This window comes from Bombina bombina, chromosome 2 (assembly GCF_027579735.1).
Source record: "Bombina bombina isolate aBomBom1 chromosome 2, aBomBom1.pri, whole genome shotgun sequence".
NCBI lineage: Eukaryota > Metazoa > Chordata > Amphibia > Anura > Bombinatoridae > Bombina > Bombina bombina.
The window spans coordinates 714,880,662-714,906,301 of record NC_069500.1 but is presented as its reverse complement, the minus strand read 5'-3'; the positions used below and the strand labels follow the sequence as shown (position 1 = coordinate 714,906,301).

The 25,640-nt window shown below is 39.4% G+C and overlaps 1 protein-coding gene across 1 annotated transcript; it reads right to left on the bottom strand.

Annotated features, from left to right (window-relative positions):
* Positions 1-1,573: 1,573 nt before the first annotated feature.
* On the bottom strand, positions 1,574-24,692 carry ZBTB5 (zinc finger and BTB domain containing 5). Its single transcript, XM_053702718.1, has 2 exons — positions 24,413-24,692; positions 1,574-4,025 (listed from the first exon to the last, which is right to left on the bottom strand). Exon 2 carries the CDS (start codon positions 4,020-4,022, stop codon positions 2,016-2,018), a length of 2,007 nt encoding a protein of 668 aa, XP_053558693.1. The 5' UTR covers positions 4,023-4,025; positions 24,413-24,692; the 3' UTR covers positions 1,574-2,015.
* Positions 24,693-25,640: the final 948 nt, after the last annotated feature.

Sequence of the window (25,640 nt, the reverse complement as noted above, 5' to 3'; positions counted from 1 at the left end):
CACCAGCAAGCTTCCAGTAGAGCAGTGTTTTTCAACCAGTCTGCCGCAGCACACTACTGTGCCATGAGAGATCCTCAGGTGTGCCGCGGCAGACTGACAACAGTGTGACATTTTTTAAATTTTGCTTGTTTTTTATTCTGGGCCGTTTTTTTAATTTTGAGTGAGATGATGACTGAGGGTAACTGTGCAGCTGTAGCTCCCCTCCCCGACCCGTATTCAAACTTGGAAGGAACCCCCACCCACTACAACACGTGCCTAGTGCTGGCTCTTCACGCAGCAGCACGCAACACTTAGTTTGTAGGAGGCATGGCATGACAGCACAGTACAGTGTGTGTGTGTGTGTGTATATATATACACACTGTATTAGGCTACAATGTGTGAGTTTGTAAACTTTTGGGATGGTGGTGTGCCGCAGGATTTTTTTAATGTAAAAAAGTGTGCCACGGCAAAAAAAAAAGGTTGAGAATCACTGCAGTAGAGCATTGCTGCTCCTGAGTCTACCTAGGTATGAACAAAGGATAACAAAAGAACAACGTAAATTTGATAACAGAAGTAAATTGAAAAGTCTCTTAAAAGTGCATTGTCTATCAAATTCATTAAAGGGCCATTAAACAGAGCATAACTACAGTACTACTCGCCACGCTTCTAGGTTTCCTCCTGTACCTGCAGAGCTCTTCAAAGCAATTCTCTTATTTTAACCCAACTACCAAAGCTCTGCATCTTTATACTGGGTGCCACCATCTTGATACGCACGTACTGTTGCATTATATGACAAAAGTAGAGCACTTTCACAGATGTTGCTGGCTTTTTGATCGCTGTACTTTGCACTCTGGATTATACAGTTTAAAACGTTTTATAAATAAAAAATAAATAAAAAAAACCTTGGGAATAATAGAGAAATGCAACCACTGCAAAAATGTACAGCTCCCACTCTCTATTGGGCATGCTAAGTGAATTTTCAAGAAGTCAACAAATATCACTGATCTGTTAATGTGCACCACTTCTGTTACAGAGTACAAGAATAATTAAAGATGGCGGTGCCCATTGTAAATATGCAGAACTTCACTAACCAGCACTTTTGAAGGGTTAAAATAAGAGAATAGTTTTAAAGTAAGGCGCAAACATAAATCCCAAAATGTTTCTTTCAGGATTCATATAGAAGTAAATTAAGTTGTTTGCAGAGGTATGCTTTTATCAAATTTGCCTAATTCTCTTACTATCCTTTATTGAAGTAGAAGCAATGCACTACTGGGAGATAGCTGAACACATTGGGTGAGCCAATGACAAGAGCCATATATGTGCAACCACTAGTCAGCAGCTAGTTCCCAGCTCCTGAGCATACCGGGTATGCTTTTCAACAAAGGATTCCAAAAGAACTAAGCAAATTAGATAAAAAGTAAATAGGAAAGTCGTTTTAATTGTATGCTCTATCTAAACCAACTTTACAGAAGTTTGCAGCGCTATACAAATAAATAATAAATCAAGTCCCATTAACAATGAGATTGCAAAAGGTAGTAATAGAGGAAATAAAATGCTAAAAGGTGGTGCGCTATATATCAGTAAAGAAAAGCACTGGCCATAGAGATCCTTTTATTGGTAAGAATTAAATATTTTCTTTAACTGTAAAATGTAATTTCTTCTTAATAATTTAGGGAGACAATTACAGTATTTCCAGAAATGGGTGAGGGAGAAAAAAAAAATTCCCACTAAAATGTTTCAAGGCGTACACAAACTTAGTTAAAAGTATGTTAGTTTCCATAGTTAACTTTTTTTTTTTTTTTTTTTTACATTAACATACATAAACAAAGTAAGTATTTGCTTGTACCTCAAGTAGAAAGAGGTAAAAGTCAGTTTATGTTTTTACAAAGACCACTTTTTTTTACTCCATTTGTATCATGGATTACTTATTCACAATGTGTCAGTCTTCCAATGCCTCAAAGACGACTTGCTGCTTCCGCACAAACATGAACATATTTTTAGTTTCATTTCTTTGTAAAGGTGAGGCTAAAGGTATTTTAAATGATGGTTGTATTTAGATTGCTGTTTTGCCACCTAAGGCAAGTAGTTTTGGAATGCTTATATAAGTGACTTGACTGGCTAAACCTTTTACCACATTTCAAACAGGCATAAGGTTTTTCACCAGTGTGTACACGGATGTGCTTCTTACAGTCTGTTAAAGTCAGAAAAGTTTTACAACAAATTTTGCAGGCATATTTGCGAGCACCTTCAACCACCAACACATTATGCTCAGAGAGCGCTTTCTTGCATTTTGAAAGAACGTCAGCAGAAGCCCTGGTCAATTGTGGTGGCCCCTGCTGCGATGTATGCCCATTTTCATAGGAAGAACTTGCCCCATTCATCATAAGTTGAGAATTTGAGTTACTATCCTGCAGCTGATTGCCCCTTACAGAAGTTACAATTGGCATCTTTGGAGCAATACGGCGATAATTTGGAAAGTTGCAAGCTCTACTACCCCTTCCATTGCCCATAATAGATCTAGACATAGAGTGAAGCCCTAAACCAGACCTTGGGTAGTCCATCCCAAATGGATCTGTCCCTCTGTATCCAGAAGACATTACATCTTGCATTGGACGAGCAAAATGAGAATCTGGCCCATCATTGAAGGGGTTATCAATATGGGACATTGTAGCAGATGAATGAGAACTGGAATTGGCCTCTGGGCTGACAAGGTAAGACATCTCTCCATCCATTCTGCAGTCACTAGTAGTGTTTGGAATGTTGTCGTCACTGTTTTGGCTTAAACTCAGATTGCTACTTCTATTCTTGTTCAGAAAATTAGAAATGCTGAAAGAAGACTTGTGCTCTAAATTGGCTGTCATATCTAACATATGAATATCCCCTACTCTGTCAGTACTTGACTGAGGATCAGAAAAACTTCGATCGCTGCTTTCTGGGCTTAATTCGATTTTTTCTGCACTTGCAACACCTTCAACAGGTTCACTCCCCTCTGCTTGGGAAGTGACATCACTAACCTCATCCTGGGGTTCAGGGGAGCTCAGTGGCTCAGATTTAACAATAACTCTTAAATGATTCTTCTCGCTCTCAGTGATCTCATGGTTTTCTGTGGAAAAAAGACTTTTTTCACAAACCATTTCTTGTCCAAAAGTAGTTTCAGCTGGAGTGGTCCGAGAGGCCATTGAGGCACGTGACATGTTTTCCCCGCTGTTGTCAGATTGGCTTGGTACTTGTGTATCCTCTTGGGTACTAAATGACTGATCGAATAGGATAGAGCTAACCTCCTGGTTGTCTGGAGCAGAGTCAGATTTCAAATTGTCTACCATTTTCAGTGAATCTGGAGAGAAGTATTCTTCACGAGAATTAGCCATGGACTGCATGTTCTCAGGGGTGACATCAGTTATGAGACATTCATCAATGGAAGAATTCCTCATGCGTTGCCTAGCCCTTTCTTCAGACGACTGCTTTCTTTTGTGAAGCCGTCGTATTGGAAATGTGGCCCTCTGCTCCACCATGCTACTCCGCCCAGATGAAGTCTGTTGTGGCTGATCATCATTACTCTGATTTGAATTCAAGGCAGAATTTACTATGCTTAACCCCAGTTGCTGAAGCATAAAAGATCTCTGCATTCGAGCACTTTGCTCTTGAGCCCTATCACTGGGGGGAGACATGGGTAGTGTCCTTGTGGTGAGGTAGTGTTTGCATGCTTTAACAACAGAATTCAAGTGCAGATGAGATGCTGCAAGTAAAACATCCATAACATTGCTCTCTCCAAGCATAAGTGTAGATGTATACATCATATCAATTAGAGCAGCAAAAGCTTCAGAAGTCACTACCTCACTGTCTAGCTGGATCATATTCATGCTCTGATCCCCCTCAGCCACTGTGAAGAGAGCTCTGAAATGAGTACTGCATGCAGCCAGAACAGAACGATGAGCTTTGAAATGACGACTACCCACTACTATTACACAGTCACACAGCTGTCCATGGAGTCTTTGATAGTTTAATTGTTGAAAAGTTTGTTCAAAATGTCCGGGAAAATCCATTTTCTAAAAATAAATAAAATAATGACAATTACAACCAAATAAAAATAAACACAATAATAAAACATAACAGACCAATCAGAAGATTACATTTGTAAGTTTTTCTCCGGAACACTAAGCACTTTAAATCAGGAATAAACCCCCCCCCCCCAAAAAAAAATAAAAAATAAACAGAAATATAGTGTGGGGAACTCACTTTTAAAATAATGCAACACCTTCCTTACTAGTATCTTTTCTGAGTGGGAGTGTTTGTTCTTTCCTTAAAAAGGGACAGTGTATTCTAAAATGTTCTTCCCTTTAATCTGTTCCCAATGATCCAATTTACCTGCTGAAGTGTGTTAAATGGTTTACAAAACAGCTTTTTTACCTTCATTTTGTAAATTGAAATAGTTTGTTTTGCTGGTCACCTCCATACCTATACTGAAAATGTCAGTAATTAAAGGGACACTGAACCCAAAAAAAATTCTTTCGTGATTCAGATATTGCATGCAATTTTAAGCAACTTTCTAATTTACACCTATTAATGTTTCTTCGTTCTTGCTCTCTTTATTTGAAAAAGAAGGCATCTAAGCTAAGGAGTCAGACAATTTTTGGTTCAAATCCTGGACAGCACTTGTTTATTGGTGGGTGAATTTATCCACCAATCAGCAAAAATGGGCCGGCATCTAAATTTACATTCTTGATTTTCAAATAAAGATACCAAGAGAATGAAGAAAATTCGATAATAGGAGTAAATTAGAAAGTTGCATGTTCTATCTGAATCACAAAAGAAAACATTTGGGTTCAGTGTCCCTTTAAATACTGGTTATAGAAAAGTTGCATAAACAGGAACGGTTAAGAAGAAATCAGAGGTTCTTCAAAATGTGTTTTTTTCCAATCATCTCAGACATAGATAAGCAAAAGTTTTGTGTTTATATAGTGATGATATAATAATGACATCCGATCTCAGCCCATTTTAATGGGTGTGTGTTTCAAAGAGCAACACTATTTCATATAAAAAAAATAAATAAATAATCTTAAGAAGCAAATCCCCATGCATTTTATAATCTACAACTGATAACAAGAATTTTAGAACACATTAAGGTGAAAACAATTTTACAGTACACTATCCTTTAACAATTGCCTTTTGAAATAGACACAGGTAAAAAATACTGTACATAGATTTTACATAGATTAATGCAGTAAAACAAAAACAAGTTGTGAGCCAGAAGTACATTTAGGAATTGTGGCTACCAGGCTTGTGAGACACAGGAGTCATTTACAAACACTGTTTAAACCGACAGATATATTAACAATAATACATTTCAGATATAGTAGTATTGTATAAGTAGCATTTTCCTAACTTATTTACTGCGTTTGGTGGAATGCAATAGAAGAACTTCCTCCAATTAAAAGCATGTGAAAAAAGCTGGCTCTTTTATACAAACAAACTTGGATGCTGTAGTAAACACCTGGATCACACACACACACACACACACACACAAAAACATATTCTTGCCTCATTAATTTTTTATTTGCACAAACACACGAGTAAAATACAACCAGAACTCGCTAGATACATTTTCTTTTTCTTAAAAAGGGATATAAAAGCCAAAACATTCCTTTTGTGATTCAGAGTATAACATTTAAAAAAAGTTTACTTCCATTATATAATTTGCTTCGTTCCCATGCTATTGTGCGTTGAAGAGATACATAGGTAGGCATCTGGAGAACTACATGGCAGGAAAAAGTACTGCCATCTAGTGCTCTTGCACATTAATAACCTTCTAGCGTAACTGCTGCCATAAAGGGTATCCAGAAATGGGCCGGCTCAGACAAACACACACACCTTCATTTTTCCCCACACATACAGACACTGATGAATTAAAAGCGTTTTTGCACAAAACATCTGTATCCTACCAGACACTGCTCTTTTTTTTATACAGATAAAACACATATTCTTAGACTCATACAAACCCAACAATTAGTAGGGTGTCCACATAATGTTGGACATGTAGTGTGTGATCCGGTAGGGTATGGTTTGTTTACATTAAACGTGAATCCAGAATGATCCAGGTGTTTTCATTACCAAGCTAGGTTTAGCAAGACATGGTTTATTTGTATTAAAACACATAACTACAGCAGGATCCAGCAGAATCTGGCTTTAATCCACTTCAGAAACAAAAAGCCAATATAATTTAAATTCAAACTATCCTTAAATGATACATTTTTATATGCTTATAACTTTTTAGTTGCTAAACTAATTTTGCTTAAATTTGACAATTTTGTTTCTCATCTACACTTCTAAAATGTTTGAAAACGAAGTGCAGTCTGGCCAATGTGCATTGGTAAAAGTGCATGTTGTGCAAAGGAACAATGCTCATGACCTTAAAGAGATTTGAAACCCAAATGTTATTCTTTCATGATTCAGCTAGATCATGCAATTTTAAACAACTTTCTAATTTACTCCTATTAACACATTTTCTTCATTCTCTTGCTATCTTTCTTTGAAAAAGCAGGAAAGTAAGTATATAGTGGACTAGCAAACGAGAGATATTTCTCACACACACACACATATATATATTTTATCTTAAAGATTCAGTCAAACCAGCTCAAAGAACCACCCGATATAATATGATATTGGTAGGAAAACCTAAGACCACTAGTATCCGAGTCTAAGGGTGCAAGGAGGAATAAAAAAAATGGGAATAAATCAAAAAAAAAAAAAAAAAAAAAAGTAGAAAAAGCATGCAAGGATTCCTTAGCCAGCACTTTCCTATTCTATTACCATCTACAAATTAGATATATGACCTCCAGGGGGTAACAACATCAAAAACAAAGCAAGGATTCACAAGCGCACACCTGTAATGTAAAAAATTGTTACTTTATTAACTACCATCGTCTGGAGCAAAAAAAAAAAACATACTCAAAATACCCTAACTAAATAAAACAAAAATAAAACAAACCTATGGCCATAGGAAAAAGAACCAAAAATATATGGCATCAATCCGACATATATATGTATAAATTCCCTAGGTTAGATACCTTAGTAAGGAAACAGATGAAATTCAATACATAATTAACAGTATAATCTGTGTAAAAGAACTGATGTCTTAATAAAAGGCAGTCCAGCGGGGGGGCGGAGCCTGCAGCCTAACATGGTAGTCGTGTTTCTGTGAGCTCCGTGTGCTCAGTTGCAACAAGCTGCTTTATACAAGGGATAAAAACTATCAGATGAGATACCAAATGTGAGATATGCCTGCCTAAACTACCCGACCATCATCACTGAGGAGAGAGACAGGGGAAAGCTATCCGGCGCACACTTAAACAGGAGCCTTTGTTTTAACTGCGCCACAACTCACGGAGTTAGCGGTCACCCACGTGGCTGCTTACATCGCCAACTTGCCGTTATTCTCAGGCTGACATAAGGGAGCACTATCGGACGCTGCGGTAAGGTACGGACATTACCTTTTCCCTCTCTCCCTGTACAAATAGACAGCACGTTCACACATTGGGGCTCCAGCCGATCGCCATTGCGGCCCACTTGACTAACCAGTCAGGAACTTTGTATGCTTACCCGGGGGCTTTCCCTTGCAACTTCCGCAGCACTACAGAGGCACACAATAGACTGTGGACAGACACAGGACATCCAGCTCGCCAAGCCTCACTAGCCCCATAGTCAGTCAGCACACCTACCTCCCTGACTACAGCTAGGCCCTTGAGGCATAACGTCACTCTCAGATTAAGCTTATAACAGGGAGCGGCAAGTGCAAGATAGCAGGCCACTACACCAACTTGATATAGTCTGAATAATTGCCGCTCCTGTATACTGCTTTACATCATCATGTCGACTAGGAAGGGTCATAAACCACAAAAAGGGCCCAAAAACTCCAAAAGTTCCCAAGGCCCCAACCTGGCTATGAAGGAATATTTTAAACCACTAGACTCACTGTCACATGACCATATAAATGCACAGCAAGAAAATGGTAGCGATTCAGAGGACTCAGACTCAACCTCAATACAGCATACCCCACCCAGGCCCCTTACCAAGGCTGACTTAAGCACGCTACCCACTAAAGATGACTTTGCAGCGCTGATGACTCACGTTAGCCAGCTTATTAAAGAAGGTCTGAAGGAGGTTAGAAAAGACCTAAATGAACTGGGCAACAGGGTAGAATACTTAGAAGAGGGATCGGAGTATATAAACAACCAGCATGAGGAAATGTCACGGCAACTTCATCAGCAAAGTGTTATCATAGACAACCTACAACATCACGTTGAAGATCTCGATAACAGGGGCAGAAGGCAGAATATACGTATCCGCGGCATCCCAGAAAGTGTACTGAATCAACAACTGGGGGACTATCTGCAAAATCTATTTAAACACCTTGCTAACCCAGTGGAGATCCCAAACATGCCGCTTGACAGAGCCCACAGAGCCCTACGACCTCCCCCAAGGCCCTCAGACCCACCCAGGGATGTGATCCTGAAATTCCAGAATTATAAGGATAAAGAAACTATATATAACGCCGCCAGGAAAACCCAAACTGTTCTATTTGAAGGATCAAAACTTCAGATATTCGCAGACTTGAGCCCCATTACACTGGCTAAAAGAAAGGAGGCTAGATACCTTACACAGCACCTCCAAAATTTGGGCATCCAATATAGATGGGGCTTCCCCTTCTGTCTCAAAGTCATTAGGGGCCCCCAAACTTATATCTATAGAACACCAGAAGATCTAGAGACTTTTTGTAAGGGGCTCAATATCTCTTTACCTGTTCTTCCTAAGTTGAATGACCACCCTCACCCCGCATCAGAGCTGAAGGATATACACCCCAAACCACAACGGCAGAATTGGTCGACAGTAAACAGGAAAAGAAACAGAACCACCTGTAACTCTCCACAACCTGCTGATACCGCTTATGCGCCACTTACTTGATCAAGTTCTCCTGAAGGCTTTGGTTTGACCTCTCCTCCCTTTCATATGGTGTAGTATGAAGCTTATTTGTTGTTCTCTTCGCATAGTTGGCTTCATTAAGCGTACATTGTAATGACTTAGTGACTTTTTGATCACATGAAAACCACAACCTTTCTACACGCAGACTTTTTTTTTTTTTTATTGTCTCCAAGTTGCTCCCATCCCCAGTTATATAAAATGCATGTGCTATATCCCATGATGTATGGGCTTGGTTTCTGCACTAATTATCCCAACATGTGTGTCCAAGAATATGATCAAGAGAATCTGTTTGACGCCCCGTTCTCTCCCCTTCCTAAACTTAAACAGGCTACCTTACAGTAGCATCCTCAGGCAATAATCCCTGACAGTTTTATTCAGCCCGAGTTTATTGTTGCATCGAGCGTAGCTCTAAATCTAGAGGGTTTTTTTTCCCCCCTCTTATCATTGTTTGTTTGATATCCTCATATAGTGTGATGTTAACACTTAGTTTTTTTCTTAATTTGAACCCCTCTACTTTTAATATTATTATTTACAGTTCTTTTGTTTAGTGTCATCCAACAATGCTCTACATGCTAAAAATGTTGTTTTATGCATATTTCTTACTGTATGAACTAATGTTTATGCTTTCTCTCCAGAAAGCCGGATTTCATTCACTCTTCTCTACTTCCTCTTCTCTCAAGTTGTATCCTGTCATTGTTGCTCTACTGCTGGGTCTCAAGGTTACAAGTAAGTGCTCCTCTGTGGGTGGCCGTGCACTCCATACATGTAATATAACTCATACACAGCGCAGAGCGACATATCATCGTACCATAATCACTTTACTTCTCATTCGTCATGAGCTCCCCTAATGTCAAATTCCTTTCACTAAATGTGAAAGGTCTTAACTCCCCGACCAAGCGGTCTGTCGCTCTAAACTGGTTTCACAGGCAAGAGGCCGACATTATCTATATGCAGGAGACTCACTTTGCCCTGGCGGCGGCCCCAACGTGCTCCTCTCGCACCTACCCATCGGGATACTTTGCCCATAATACAACTAAAACAAATGGAGTGGGCATATTGGTTCATAGAAGACTTCCCTTCTCTCTCATATCCAAACATCAAGATGAAACAGGTAGAATCCTAGTTTTAATAGGCACCCTGTATAATCAGCCAGTCACTCTAATGAACTTATATGCACCTAACAAACACCAGGCGAAATTCTTTAGGAAGGCCTTAGATATTCTCACTCCCATAGCTACTGGTCTTGTGCTGTTGGCAGGCGACTTCAATGTCGCTCTGTCACCGGCGCTGGACTGTTCACTGGGGCGCAGCTGCATACCTACCTCCACACTGCATTCTATTCAGAGTAAAATACAGAACCTGTCATTAGTGGACATATGGAGACTTAATCACCCCCAGACAAAAACCTATACCTTCTATTCACATCCCCAGAGATCCTCATCTAGGATCGACTATATTTTTATTGATCAGAATCACCTACACTTGACAAGACACTCGTACATTACCCCCGTATCATGGACAGACCACTCCGCTGTCTCCATAGAGATCTCCTGGCCTTCAGCCCCCGTGTCCCAGTACTGTTGGAGACTAGACTAATCACTGCTTAAGAATGTGCAACTGTCCGAGGAGATCACCCGATCCTTAGCGGAATATTTTGCCCTTAATGACAATGGCGCGACGAAATCTCAAATAGTGTGGGACGCGCACAAGGCAGTTATCAGAGGGGATTTCCTTAAATATAAAGCAAACCTAGTTAAACTAAGGAGAAAAGAATTCGATTCACTGACAACAAATTTAAATAGCGCTGCGACAGAATTTGCAATTGCACCACACAACAAACTTCTAGAGGATAAGCTGACGAAAGCCAGAAGAGACCTTAACGCATATCTCAATAGGGAAGCCCTGAAACATGCCTTTTTCTTGCGCAAGCTTTACTTTACGGAGGGGAATAGGATAGGCACACTATTGGCCAAAGCGCTTCGTCAAAGGACGCTTAACTCCTTTATACACAAAATATCTTCTCAAGACTCAGTAGACATTCAAGATAGCAAGGGAATAGCTAGAGTGTTTCATACATTCTTCAAGTCCTTATATCAACTCCCCCCCTTAAATGACAGCCAAACTCGAGCGGAATGTGAGGATTATGTTCGCTGCACAGGTCTTCAGACCTTGTCTCAATCGGAGTCAGATCAACTTGATGCACCCATCGAAGTGGCCGAGATTCTCTCAGCTATTGAATCCCTACCTAACCACAAAACCCCTGGCCCGGACGGACTGTCCAATTCCTATTATAAATCTTTTAAGCACATTCTAGCCCCGCATTTAGCCACTCTATTCAAATCAGTAGATAATCATGAACCTTTCTCCAGAGATATGCTGTCAGCGCATATTACCCTGATCCACAAACAAGATAAACCCCCTAACCTTCCGGGTAGTTACCGCCCCATCTCTTTAATTAACACGGACGCAAATATTTATGCCAAAATTCTCGCTACCAGAATTAATAAACTACTACCACGACTTGTACACACTGACCAGACAGGCTTTATTCCGCGTCGGGAGGCCAGGGACAATACTATCCGAACATTGCACTTAATAGATTACGTGTCTACCTCCAAAATCGAATCAGTCCTGGTCTCTACCGACGCGGAAAAAGCATTCGACAGACTGAACTGGACATATCTTAAATCGACTCTGACGGAATTCGGCTTTGGAGACACGACCATAAATAGAATCTTTAGTTTATATGACAGCCCTTCAGCTAGGATCAAAGTTAATAACACTCTCTCAGACCCCTTTCAAATATATAATGGAACCCGTCAGGGGTGCCCACTTTCTCCATTGCTGTTTGCAATAGCAATGGAACCATTAGCCGCACACATTAGGAATAATATGAACATTAAGGGGATTACAATAGGTCCTTCCGAATACAAAATCAGTCTATATGCCGACGACATCTTGTTAACTCTGTCCGACCCCCGTAATTCGATTACTCACCTCCTAGCAGAGTTCCGCCGGTTTGGTAACCTATCACACTTTCACATAAATGATCAAAAATCTAATATCCTCAATATAAACATGAAGCCTAAACAATTTGCGGCCCTTTCCGAGGTGTGCCCATATCATTTATGTACCGATCAGATAAAATATCTAGGTATTGCCCTCACCCCTAAAATAAGCTCTCTCTTTCAGGCCAATTATATCCCGCTCCTTAAACGGATCCAATCTAGTAGCCAGAACTGGCAATCCAAGCCGTTCTCCTGGTGGGGCAGAATGCAGGTAGTTAAGATGTCCATCTTGCCTCTTGTTCTATATACTTTCCAGACAGTTCCTATTGACCTCCCTCAGACTTATCTAGACCAGCTGCAGTCGACTCTTAATAAATTCATATGGGGAAGCAAAAGACCTAGAGTAGCGAGGCACACTTTATATCGACCAAAGGAGGACTGGCGGTCCCATGCATCACCCAGTATTACCAAGCGGGCACACTACAACGTGTGTTCGACTGGCATGTAGGACACATAGATAAAGCATGGATATTACTAGACGCACACATTCTCCAATCTCCTCAAATAGGCCCTCTCTGTTGGCTGCCTCATACTTATAGACCGCTAGTGACAAAAACTTCGCCCCTATATAAACATATTTTCCACACATGGGACAATATCCTGGACCACGTTCCTGGAATCTCCTCCCCTTTTTCCCCCATGTTTCCGATTTTCCAAAACACGGAATGGCTACAAAGCATCCATACCGCGAGCAAATACACTAGATTTTCTGACTTAGGCCTCTCTTCTCCACTTTGTGAATTCCTTCACTTGGGCACATTGAAATCTGCTCCTGAATTGTCAGATGTGCTACAGGGCACCTTTGGACAATGGCTTAAATATTCCCAACTACAGCACCTTTTAGCAACCTCCCCCCATAAACTCTCTCTCCTTCGCCCCCTTACGCACTTTGAATCTATTTGTAGGCATGGAGGAGCCCTAAAGGGTTCCCTAGCCTTGTCTAAGAGAATCCTTGACGCGTGCCTATATAAACGGTTGCCTAAATCCACTCAGACTTGGTCAGCTGAGCTGGAACTGGAATTCTCAGAGGAGCAGTGGGAAAAAATGTATCAGCGCACTCACAGCTCATCCACCTCCACCCAAATCTTGGAAATGAATTACAAAATCATAACCAGGTGGTACTTAACACCGTTGAGGCTCTCCCGCATTTATCCTGGTTCCCCTTCTGGATGTTGGAGGAGCTGCGGGGGCGTTGGTCACATGACCCATATATGGTGATCCTGCCCTAAGCTGCGGGCCTTTTGGCAGGCTCTGCGACGATTTGTAGCACCATTATTTGATACACCATTTGTAATTACACCCGCCATGGTACTATTCAATGACACATCCAAACAGTCCTGTAAACTCTGCGCGCATCTCCTCCAAATATGTTTGAACGGAGCGAAATCCCTTATAGCTAGGGCTTGGAAAACAGAAATAGTTCCCACAATAGAGACCTGGAAGGCGCAAACACAAGAGTTAATCCACCTAGAGGAGTACTATTATTTTAAAAATAACAAAATGGCACACTACCACCTTGTCAAGTTTTATTGGGAAACCATAAACCCACTGAGACCCCAGCACTAGCGCCTATGACCTCTCCTCTCACTTCTCTCTTTTCTGTTTTCTTCCTAACACTGTCTCCGCCTTCCCCTCCATCTCTGCACTCGCCTTAGCGCACTTGCTGTAAATTGCCCTACTAGCCTCCACCCGGCTGATAATTAATTAATTGATTTACTACAGTCCTAAAAATTGTTGTGATGACTCATACTGTTTTGTCCCTTCCTCATAATGTTCTTAATTTTACTTGTCTATTTGTAATTTTATTTATTTTCCCCCCTTTTTTTTTTTTTTTTTTTTCCCTTCTTTTCTACTTTTTAGTCCATTATTATTATATTCAATTATTTATTTTTCTCTTATTCCTACCTGTTGTAAAATTGAAAAAATTGTTCAATAAAAAACAATATTTAAAAAAAAAAAAAAAAAGGCAGTCCAGCAATGTCCATGCAAATACTTGTAGCAGTAGAAATTCAATATAGCTTGCAGGTAATAGATTGTTATATAAGCAGGACATCAGGGCAATTTTTGCCAAACACTGGGATGTACTACATACAGATCCCTCTATTAGAGAAATAGTGGGAGAAAAACCAACTGACACCTAGAAGAGCCCCAAATCTGAGGGACAAAGTAGTCCATAGCCATTTCAAACAGAGCAAACAAAAAGGTACTTGGTTATCTAATTACAAACAAAAAAATGGTAATTTTATACGTGGGAAACGTAGCATATGCAAAAATATACAGAAAGAAAATCTAACAAATGTATTTAATAACTTGTGCAATAAACATTGACAAAATTATTAGCTAATTTTAGCTTAAAGGGATAGGGAAGTCAAATTTAAACTTTTATGATTCAGAAAGAGCAGACACTTAAAGGGACACTAACCCAAAATTATTTCTTTCGTGATTCAGATAGAAAGTTGCTTAAAATTGCATGCTCTAATATACTCCTATTATCCATTTTTCTTCATTCTCTTGCTATCTTTATTTGAAAAAGAAGGTATCTAAGACAAGGAGCCAGACAATTTTTGGTTCAGACCTGAAAAGCACTTGTTTATTGGTGGGTGAATTTATCCACCAATCAGCAAGAACAACCCAGATTGTTCACCAAAAATGGTCCGGCATCTAAACTTACATTCTTGCTTTTCAAATAAAGATACCAAGAGAATGAAGAAAATTTGATAATAGGAGTAAATTAAAAGTTACATGCTCAATCTGAATCACGAAAGAAAAAAAAATTGGGTTCATTGTCCCTTTAAATTGATTTCTATTTTAAATGTGCTTTGTTCTCTTATCCCTTGTTGAAAAAGAATACGCACATATCCTACATTAGGAGCTAGCTGCTGTCTCTTGTGATTGGATGACTAGATATGTTCAGCTAGCTGCCTGTAATGTAAAGTTATTCCTTCAGCAAAGGATATCAAGATAATGACGCAAAATTTGATATTAGAAGTAAATTGGAAAGTTAATTATAATTGTATGTTCATCTGAATCACAAAACATTTTAAGGTTTCCTGTCCCTTTAATAAAAGGCTAAAATTTTAGCCGGGTGGTTAGTAATATCAGCCGGGTGGTGAACCCATTAAAAAAAGGTCCTTGTAGAATATAACAGGTATACTGTATATCGGTGTTCTCCACAGAAAAATGTTGCCAGGTGAGTGGGTGCAGTATAATAATATTTGTGCAATAAACAATGAGAAATGTCAAAGGGATAGTCTAGTAAAAATGTATACTTTCATAATTCAGATACAGCATGCAATTTTCAAATAAAGATACCAAGAGAAGAAAAAAAAATTGATAACCGGAGTAAATTAGAAATTTGCATTCTCTATCTGAATCATGAAAGTTTAAATTTTGACTAGACTATCCCTTTAACATTAGCTAATTTAAAGAGCCAATGAACCCAATTTTTTTCTTTTGTGATTCAGATAGAGCATGAAATTTTAAGCAACTTTCTAATTTACTCCTATTATCAAATTTTCTTCATTCTTTTGGTATCTTTATTTGAAATGCAAGAATGTAAGTTTAGATGCTGGCCCATTTTTGGTGAACAACCTGGGACGTCCTTGCTGATTGGTGGATAAATTCATCCACCAATAAAAAAAAGTTCTGTCTAGAGTTCTGAACCCAAACAAAAAAAAGCTTAGATTTATTCTTTTTTAAATAAAGATAGCAAGAGAATGAAGAAAAAACGATAATAGGAGTAAATTAGAAAGTTGCTTAAAATTGCATGCTCTGAATCATGAAAGAAAAAATTTGGGTTCAGTGTACAGCTTAAAATTGGCTTAAATTTTGACAGGGTGGTTAGAAAATCAGCCAAGTGGTGCACCCATTAAAAAGGTCCTGGGGAGAACACTGTATATACACACACAAAAATAGCCACTCTTAATTTTCAACACAAATCAACCTGAAACTGTATCATTGTAAATTAGTAAACAAAAAAAAAAAAAAAATTCTACATAAAATCCAATATGCACCTGTACATTTGTGCAAAATTTGATTAGAATACCCTGGTTGTGGAGAGAATGTCTCTTTATCTCCATGGGACTTTGCAATATATACTTATATTGGAAACATGTGACTATAGTTTACTAGTCAGGGGTTGAGAATTTACTAGCCAAGAGGGGGAAACAAATTACTAGTACACTCATTGTCAAGATAGGAAGTCAAAATGTTTACTCACCCACTGCAATTTATTGAGACTAATATGAATATACACACAAATGCATACATAAAAACATACACAGGCACACCTTAGGGATATTGTGGGGTTCGATTCAAGACCACAGAAATAAAGTGAGTTACACAATTTTTTTTGTTTCCTAGTGCATATAAAAAGTTATGTTTACACTATACTCTAGTCTTTTAAGTGTGCAATAGTATCACATCTGGGGGGGGGGATCTACAATTTTTTTGCTGGTGGTGTGTATTTGTGCAAAGTGCTTTAACATAGAGATACATACATATGTTTTTTTTATATGTGTATATACAACCCCAATTCCGAAAGTTGGGACAGTGTGGGAAATGCAAAAAAACAAACCAAAAGTCATTTGAATTCAATTCACTCTGTACTATATTGAAAACACATTATTTGATGTTTTACTTTGTGAATTTAATGTATTTTCGAAAACACTAAATTTCAAATCAGATGACTGCAACACACTCAAAAAAAAAAAAAAAAAAAGTTGACCGTTTACCACTGTGTAACATCACCTTTCCTTTTAATAACACTTAAAGGGACAGTCTAGGCCAAAATAAACTTTCATGATTCAGATAGATCATGTAATTTTCAACAATTTTCCAATTTACTTTTATCACCAGTTTTGCTTTGTTCTCTTGGTATTCTTAGTTGAAAACTTAACCTAGGAGGTTCAATATGCTAATTTCTTAGACCTTGAAGCCCACCTCTTTTCAGATTGCATTTTAACAGTTTTTCACCACTAGAGGGTGTTCGTTCACGTATTTCATATAGATAACACTGTGCTCGTGAAGTTATCTGGGAGCAGGCACTAATTGGCTAGACTGCAAGTCTGTCAAAAGAACTGAAAAAAGGGGCAGTTTGCAGAGGCTTAGATACAAGATAATCACAGAGGTTAAAAGTATATTATTATAACTGTGTTGGTTATGCAAAACTGGGGAATGGGTAATAAAGGGATTATCTATCTTTTAAAACAATAAAAATTCTGGTGTAGACTGTCCCTTTAAACATTTGGGCATCGAAGACACCAGTTGGTTAAAGTGAAGGTAAAGTTACGCTATTTGCTATCAACTATTATACTCAATGAATGAAATAAATATAAAGTTTAATTAATCATTTTTCCTCTCTCGATATCTAAACAAAGTTATAAGCTTTATAAACTACATTTTTAATCATCATATATGCAGCCCGTTTTTTTTTTTTTTTGTTGTTGTTTTTTTACACAGCAGTCACGTTTTTATTTCAACCAGTTGAAAATTAGGCAGTTAGGCGGCTATCACTCTAAGTCATACGCCCACTAAATAAACTAAGCATGCGTGATTTTCTTATTCATCATGCGCGCTCCCGTAAACCGCTTTGATTCACCATAGTAGACACTGAATCTTGTGACGTTGTTTCGCGGTCTCACAGGAGCGAGTCTTGAGTTGTGACATAGGGTGAGACCCTCTCTAGTCTAAGGCGCTATTGAAGCAGAAAGTGGGAGATGGGAGGAGCAAAGAACAGTAGGAGATTTTTAAACATTGCGATCTCTTACCAACAGTTATATTAAAGGTTTAAAAAGTTAGCGGCTAAGCTAAACATCGGATACGCTTCATAGAAAGTGCAAGATATTATCTAAAATCTACCATCACTTTAAGGGGATGGTAAATCCAAGTGATCAAACAAGTAAAAAAAAAAGGATGCGACACTCACCCTCTTTCTGTGCCTTTGCAGAGCACTAAACTCAGCGGATCTGGCCGCAATCAGAACATCAATCTTCTACCAATGAGGTGCCGTTTGCACCTCTGGACCAATAGGTGTGCGTGTCAATGGACAGGTTTCTGTATGCACGCACGGCTATTGGTTTAAAGGTGCAAGAAGCACCTCATTGGTAGAAGATCGATGTGCCGTGGGCAGCCAGAGCCGCTGAGCTTAGCGCTGTGCAATGGGCACAGAAAAGGTGAGTTTAGCACCTTTTTTTGCTTGTTTGATCACTTAAAGCAGTGCTTGACAAATGTGTTTAAAAATTAGGAGCCAGTAAGAATATTTAGGAGCCAGACAGTTGGATTTGAATATAGACATATGGAGAATAACCCAAAAAGTTAGGAGCCAGGGGTAAAATTCTAGGATCCAGTGGCTCCCAGGCTCCTGGGTTTGTCGAGCCCTGACTTAAAGGTCAATTTATTTTTAGTGATGGTAAATCCTAGCATTTGTTATACACTTGGATTTACCAACACTCAGTTTAGCAAGAGGAATTTCCCCCCATTCATCCATTATACAGGTCTTCAGCTGCGCAACAGTACAGGGCCTTCTTTGTCTTATTTTGCGCCACACATTCTCAAAATCTGAGACCGGTCAGGACTGCAGGCAGACCATGCTAGCTCCCGCACTCTTTGCTTACGCAACCATGAGCTTGTAATCCGGGCAGGATGTGGTTTGAAGTTGTCTTGCTGGAAAATGCAGGGACGTCCCTGGAAAAGACGACGTCTGGATGGCAGTATATGTTGCTCCAAAATGTATACATATCTTTCTACATTAAATGGTGCCCTCACAGATGTGCAAGTTACCCATGCCATGGGCACTGACACCCCCCCCCCATCATAACACTGATAACTTGGATGGTCCTTTTCCTCTTTGGCCCGGAGAACATGACAGCTTTTTTTTAATAAAAAGTAGTTAAAATGTTGACTCGTCTAACCACAAAACACAATTCCACTGTCCATCTCAGATGAGACCAAGCCCAGAGAAGTCATCAGCGCTTCGGCACAGTGTTGATGTATGGCTTCTGCTTTGCATAGTAAAGCCTTAACTTGCATCAGTGGATGCAGCAGCAAATGGTGTTGACTGACAAAGGTTTACCAAAGTATTCCTGAGCCCATGTCAGGATATCCATTACAGATTTATGACGGTTTTTGAGACAGTGACACCTAAGGGATCGGAGATCACGTGCATTCAGAAGTGATTTTTGGCCTTGCCCTTTACGCACCGAGATTTGACTAGATTCCTTGAATTTTTTAATTATATTGTGCACTGTAGAAGGTGAAATGCCCAAAATCCTACGAATTTGTCTTTGGGGAACGTTGTTCTCAAAATGTTGGATTATTCGCCGACGCATCTGTTGGTAGATTGGCGAGCCTCGACCCAATACTCTCTCTTGAAGGACTTGTTTTTTTTGGAGGCTCCTTATATACTAGGATTACACGATTGCCTCACCCGTTTCACATCACCTTCTTATTTCAACTTTTAACATCGCTATGAACGTGTTTAAGTCATCAGATTTGAAATGAATGTAGATTTTCAAAAATAAATTGACAAAGTAAAAACAAAACACACACATATACATACACAATCTCACAAAAGTGAGTACACCCTCACATTTTTGTAAATATTTTATTACATCTTTTCAAGTGACAACACTGAAGAAATGACACTTTGCTACAATGTATAGTAGTGAGTGTACAGCCTGTATAACAGTGTCAATTTGCTGTCCCCTCAAAATAACTCAACACACAGCTATTCATGTCTAAGGTGTTTGCAACAAAAGTGAGTTCACCCCTAGGTGGAAATGTCCAAAATTGGGCCCAAAGTGTCAATATTTTGCCTTAACCCTCTTGGGCATGGAGTTCACCAGAGCTTTACAGGTTGCCACTGGGGTCCTCTTCCACTCCTCCATGACGACATCACAGAGCTGGTGGATGTTAGAGACCTTGCGCTCCCCCACCTTCCGTTTGTGGATGCCCCACATATGCTCAATAGGGTTTAGGTCTGGAGACATGCTTGGCCAGTCCATACCTTTACCCTCAGCTTCTTTAGCAAGGCAGTGGTCGTCTTGAAGGTATGTTTGGGGTCTTTATCATGTTGGAATACTGCCCTGCAGCCCAGTCTCTTAAGGGAGGGGGATCATGCTCTGCTTCAGTATGTCACTCATATCTTGGCATTCATGGTTCCCTCAATGAACTGTAGCTCCCCAGTGCCGGCAGCACTTATGCAGGCCCAGACCATGACATTCCCTCCACCATGCTTGACTGTAGGCAAGACACACTTGTCTTTGTACTTCTCACCTGGTTGCCGTCACACATGCTTGACACCATCTGAACCAAATAAGTTTATCTTGGTCTTATCGTATCACAGGACATGGTTCCAGTAATCCATGTCCTTAATCTGCTTGTCTTCAAACTGTTTGCAGTCTTTCTTGTGCATCACCTTTAGAAGAGGCTTCCTTCTGGGACGACAGCCATGCAGACCAATTTGATGCAGTGTGCCGGGTATGGTCTGAGCACCGACAGGCTGACCCCCCCCACCTCTTCAACCTCTACAGCAATCTTGGCAGCACTCATACATCAGTTTCCCAAAGACAACCTCTGGACATGACGCTGAGCATGTGCACTCAACTTCTTTGGTCGACCATGGCGAGGCCTGTTCTGAGTGGAACCTGTCCTGTGAAACCGCTGTATGGTCTAGCCCAACATGCTGCAGCTCAGTTTCAGGGTCTTGGCAATATTCTTATAGCCTAGGCCATTTTTATGTAGAGCAACAATTCTTTTTTTTTTTCAGATCCTCAGAGAGTTCTTTGCCATGAGGTGCCATGTTAAACTTCCAGTGACCAGTATGAGAGTGTATGAGAGTGATAACACCAAATTTAACACACCTGCTCCCCATTCACACCTGAGACCTTGTAACACTAACGAGTCACATAACACTGGGGAGGGAAAATTGCTAATTGGGCCCAATTTGCACATTTCTACTTAGGGGTGTACTCACTTTTGTTGTCAACGGTTTAGACATTAATGGCTGTGTGTTGAGTTATTTTGAGGGGACAGCAAATTTACACTGTTATACAGGCTGTACACTCACTACTTTACATTGTAGCAAAGTGTCATTTCTTCAGTGTTGTCACATGAAAAGATATAATACAATGTTTACAAAAATGTGAGGGGTGTACTCAACTTTTGTGAGCTACTGTATATATAAAGGGCTGAAAAAACTAATCAATAAAATCGATAATGAAAATCAATCGATTAGTTGGTGGTAAGAAATCCTATCTGTTTAGTCACACCACTGGATTATAGGGTTGTACCTTCTCTTCCCTTGCAATTCCGGGTGCTCTCCTGGCTACCGCCACACTGAAGAGTGTCTGTATCTAATAACCGCATGTTTTACATTTACCCCTGCCGCATTCAGCTATCGCGCCAACTGCTTCCTATACAAACGGACCACTCATAATTCTGACGGTATTTCTTTCCTCTGATGCCACAGACGGATTGTGACCAATAGTAATGAGAGTCAGATACTTGGATGTGTGCGCTCTGAAGGCTGGAGCTGCCCGGAGTGAGCCATCTGCCTTCTCTCTACACCAACATAGCACATCGCTTCCGGCAATAATGAGATTTGCAAGGCCGGGAACAGTGTGTGAAACATTACACGCACTAAAGCTGGTCCAGCCCAGATGCATCATACTTGCAGCTCCGACTCTAAAGGGTGAGCCTAATTGCTGAGGCTGTGATGCGCCTGCCGGGTGAATATGCACCACATTGTTATTGATAGGCAGAATGGTGGCATTTTGTGGGAAAAGTTAAGGTTTCAGTAACATAGGGACAGATAGGTCTATATTATACATTTTATATTTAAGTTAGGAGAAAACAGGCTACATCTGCAAAGTCAATGAGAACACTTTACTAAAAAGATTACCCCACGTGATGTTTATAAATATTTACTGCTTTGTTTGATTAAAAAAAAAATCATGTTTATATAAAATTAATCATAAAAAAAATAATGATACACATATATATATATTTTAATATTATAGCCGGTAGCCTAGCACTCCTTCCACTCTTGTGTAGCCATAGCCCGGGTACAGTCCTCAGAATAATGAATAAGTTAGCTATAGGTGAAGGGCACTCACAGGACTTGTAGAACAGGTAAAGGAATATAATCTTTATTTTCCAAAAACAGAGATAAATCAAACAATGTCGACGTTTCAGCCCATTTAAAGGCCTTCTTCAAGACAGATTTTTTATCAATTTCAGTGCATGTAGCGCCACGAACATCCAGAGTCTCCCAGTGCCTAGAAACGGAGATCTAACTGATTTCTAAATTGTTGAAGGCTGCCTCTTATTTCAGTGCATTGTGCTCAGTTATGTATGAGCCAGTACTGATTGGCTAAATGACAAGTCTGTCAAAAGAACTGAGATAAGGGGGCATTCTGCAGAGGCTTAGATACAAGGTAATCACAGAGCTAAAAAGCTTATTATTATGTAACAGTGTTGGTTATGCAAAATATAATATTTTTAAACAATACAAATTTTGGTGTAGACTGTCCCTTTAAATAATCTAAAAATTGCATTTTTTTTTTATCCGATATAGAGATATATATATATATATATATATATATATATATATATATATATATATATATGTGTGTGTGTGTGTGTGTGTGTGTGTGTGTGTGTGTGTGTGTGTGTGTGTGTGTGTGTGTGTGTGTGTGTGTGTGTGAAAAATGGCGCAATTAGACTTGCTGATTTTCTAACAGTGCATGTTTGATTGAGATATCCATCTAGATCTCAGACATGCACCTTTAGAAAATCAGCATTTAGTAATAGAAAGCTCTATTCATCATAGGACACAAGCATTGCCTGACTTACCGTGTTACTTCTAGCCAAATAAAACTGACTCCTAGCGGAAAAAGCTGCTCGCAATATTCGACTCTTTTTGGAGCCGAATATCTTATTGTGCAAGTGACACAAACTAAGGTCTAGCTATGCACAGATCTTAGTGCGTTACACTTGCACAAGAAGATATTTGGTTTCGGAAAAGAGCTGAATACCGTAAGCAGTCTATACCGCATTCAGCAGTGAACGAAACTGCCGAATGCACGTCTCATATAGATAGACCAATAGAATGATAGTGCATTCCACATAACAAGAAGCACAAATGAACTGCAAAATATAACATTTATTTAAAGTGATGGTAAATGTAGCTTCATTGAAAGAGAAATATGAAATGTTGATAGAAAGAAAGAAGAAAAAAAAAAAATGTATAGGAGGTACCTTATTTTATTTTAACATCATTCCTGAAAGGCAGTGTTCTCTCCAGGACCTTTTCAGCAGGTACACTGCATTGCTAAAATTTGTAGCCAATGTTAAGCTAAAATCAGCTAATATTAAAAATGTTCAACTACATGTATGTTAGATGAGGCCATTCATTTGTGCTTTACATAGCAGCAGAAAATTATATATTATAAATTATTACACTGTCCCCACCTGGCTACTTCATAATACCACCCAGCTACTCATAATACCACCGGCTGGCAAAATTTTCTTGGAAGAACACTGAAAGGGTTTAATATGATCTGTAGTTATTATCCTCGCCCCCAACACTGCTGGAGCACTTTGAACAATGCTTTTTTTCAAGCAGTGATGTATTCACCACTCGTCCAATGTTTGTGCGATCCATACGGCAAGAATTAGATTATTGACGTTTTCCACGCACAAAAATTGCATGAGAGGGGGGAATACATCACAGCTTGAAAAAAGTGTTGTTGAAAGTGGGCCGGCAGTGGGGGGCATGATAAACTATAGAGCATATTTACCCCTTTCAGGAACAAGGTTAAAATAAAATACTTTTTTTTCTACTAGGATTTAATATTTCTCTTTCAAATGAAGCCGTAACATCACTTTAGTTAAACATGTATTCAATAAACACTGAAAATGTTATATCTGCTAAAATTAGCTTAATATTGACAATTTTAGCTGGGTGATGCACTCATTAAAAAGATCCTGGAGAGAACACTGTATATAATAATGGCACAGAATTTTGGAGGTGGCTCCAAGATTTCAGCAATTTTTTCATGTCCTGATATATCAATTCAGTTATACAGGTGTGAGGAATATACGAATATTTGAACACATACAGTAAACTTTATATATATATATATATATATATATATATATATATATATATACTGTATATATATATATATATATATATATATATATATATATATATATATATATATATATATATATATATATATATACACACACATGCATGTGAGCATGTTACAAATATACAGATAGATATCGTGCAATACCCATGTAAACAGTGTCACAGATTGTGCATACTCGTAGCACCACAGTAGATGACTGAAACACAGACACACAAGCAGGTCTGTCCTCACCTGTGTAGCAGGCCCAGGTCACACGGCAGCCTCTTTGTGTCTACCTAGCGAGTACCCCGGGTGTAGCTACTGCTGGCCTTGGCCTTCTTCTCCGCCACCGGACGTGACGCGGGGGCCAGGGGCGAATGAAAGAGCCCAGCAGACAGAGAAGAGACTGCAACCAATGACTAGGAAAATCGGAGGGCGGGGACACAGCGGCAGACAGGCGGAGGAACCCCCCCAGACACCACACAGCAGTACTACTCCGCCCCTCACGTCTGCAATAGCCAGCCCCGCCGCCTGACAGCTGCGTGGAGCGCATACAGACTAGACGGAGTGGGATGACTACCTCTGATCTGTGATTGGTTACTCCTTGTTCTCGGGAGCGAGCATTCACACACAGTCACACACGGAAATGAGTAAAAAGGATGGTGTGTGCAACCGTCAATAGCGCTATTCATCATGGGCCACAACCATTGCCTCACTTACCTTGTCTCAGTAACGTCGACTCCTCTTGCAAATTGCAATGCAATGGTCTTATGCATAGGTTTTTTTTAGCCAGTCAAGTGTTGCAGTAATGTCTACAAAATAATTTGGACTCACTGGCATTAGTTTTGTAAACGCACACAATATTGCTACAATGTACAGTGGGGTGCAAGGCTATACTACCACAATCCTCGTTTAGTATATAAAAACTAATTAGACAAATTATGCATCATTTCTTAAACAAGAAAATACATAATTTCCACTAATACAAACATGTTTTTTAGTACATACCAAAAATAAAAAATCAGTTATGTGTAAAAAAGCTTGTTAATGTCAGTAATAATGGAATAAAGGTATTATATATTGTAATTATGTAGTATATATCACAGCTCATAAGCTTGAAATAATGCACATATTTTAAATAAATCTAAAATTCTGTGGTTGCATATTATGTCTATGGTCCCGGTGATCTAAAGGTCTCTGGGCTGGCGAGATTGTTAAAGAATTCTCGCCAGTACTTCTATTTCCCTGGTGGAATGATGTGAAGCCACTTTTTACCCTGAAAACATGGTGCCTCGCTAAGGGACGTATACTGCATATATTCTGGAATCTTTGCAAGGGGAATCTCTTGAACTAGTAAAAGAACGAACACGTAAAGGAACTATATTAGATTTAGTACTTACAAACAGTGATATAGGGCAAGATTTATCAAAGTGAGAATAAGAAAATTCTCACATTTGTCGTAAAACCCCCCCACAAATAT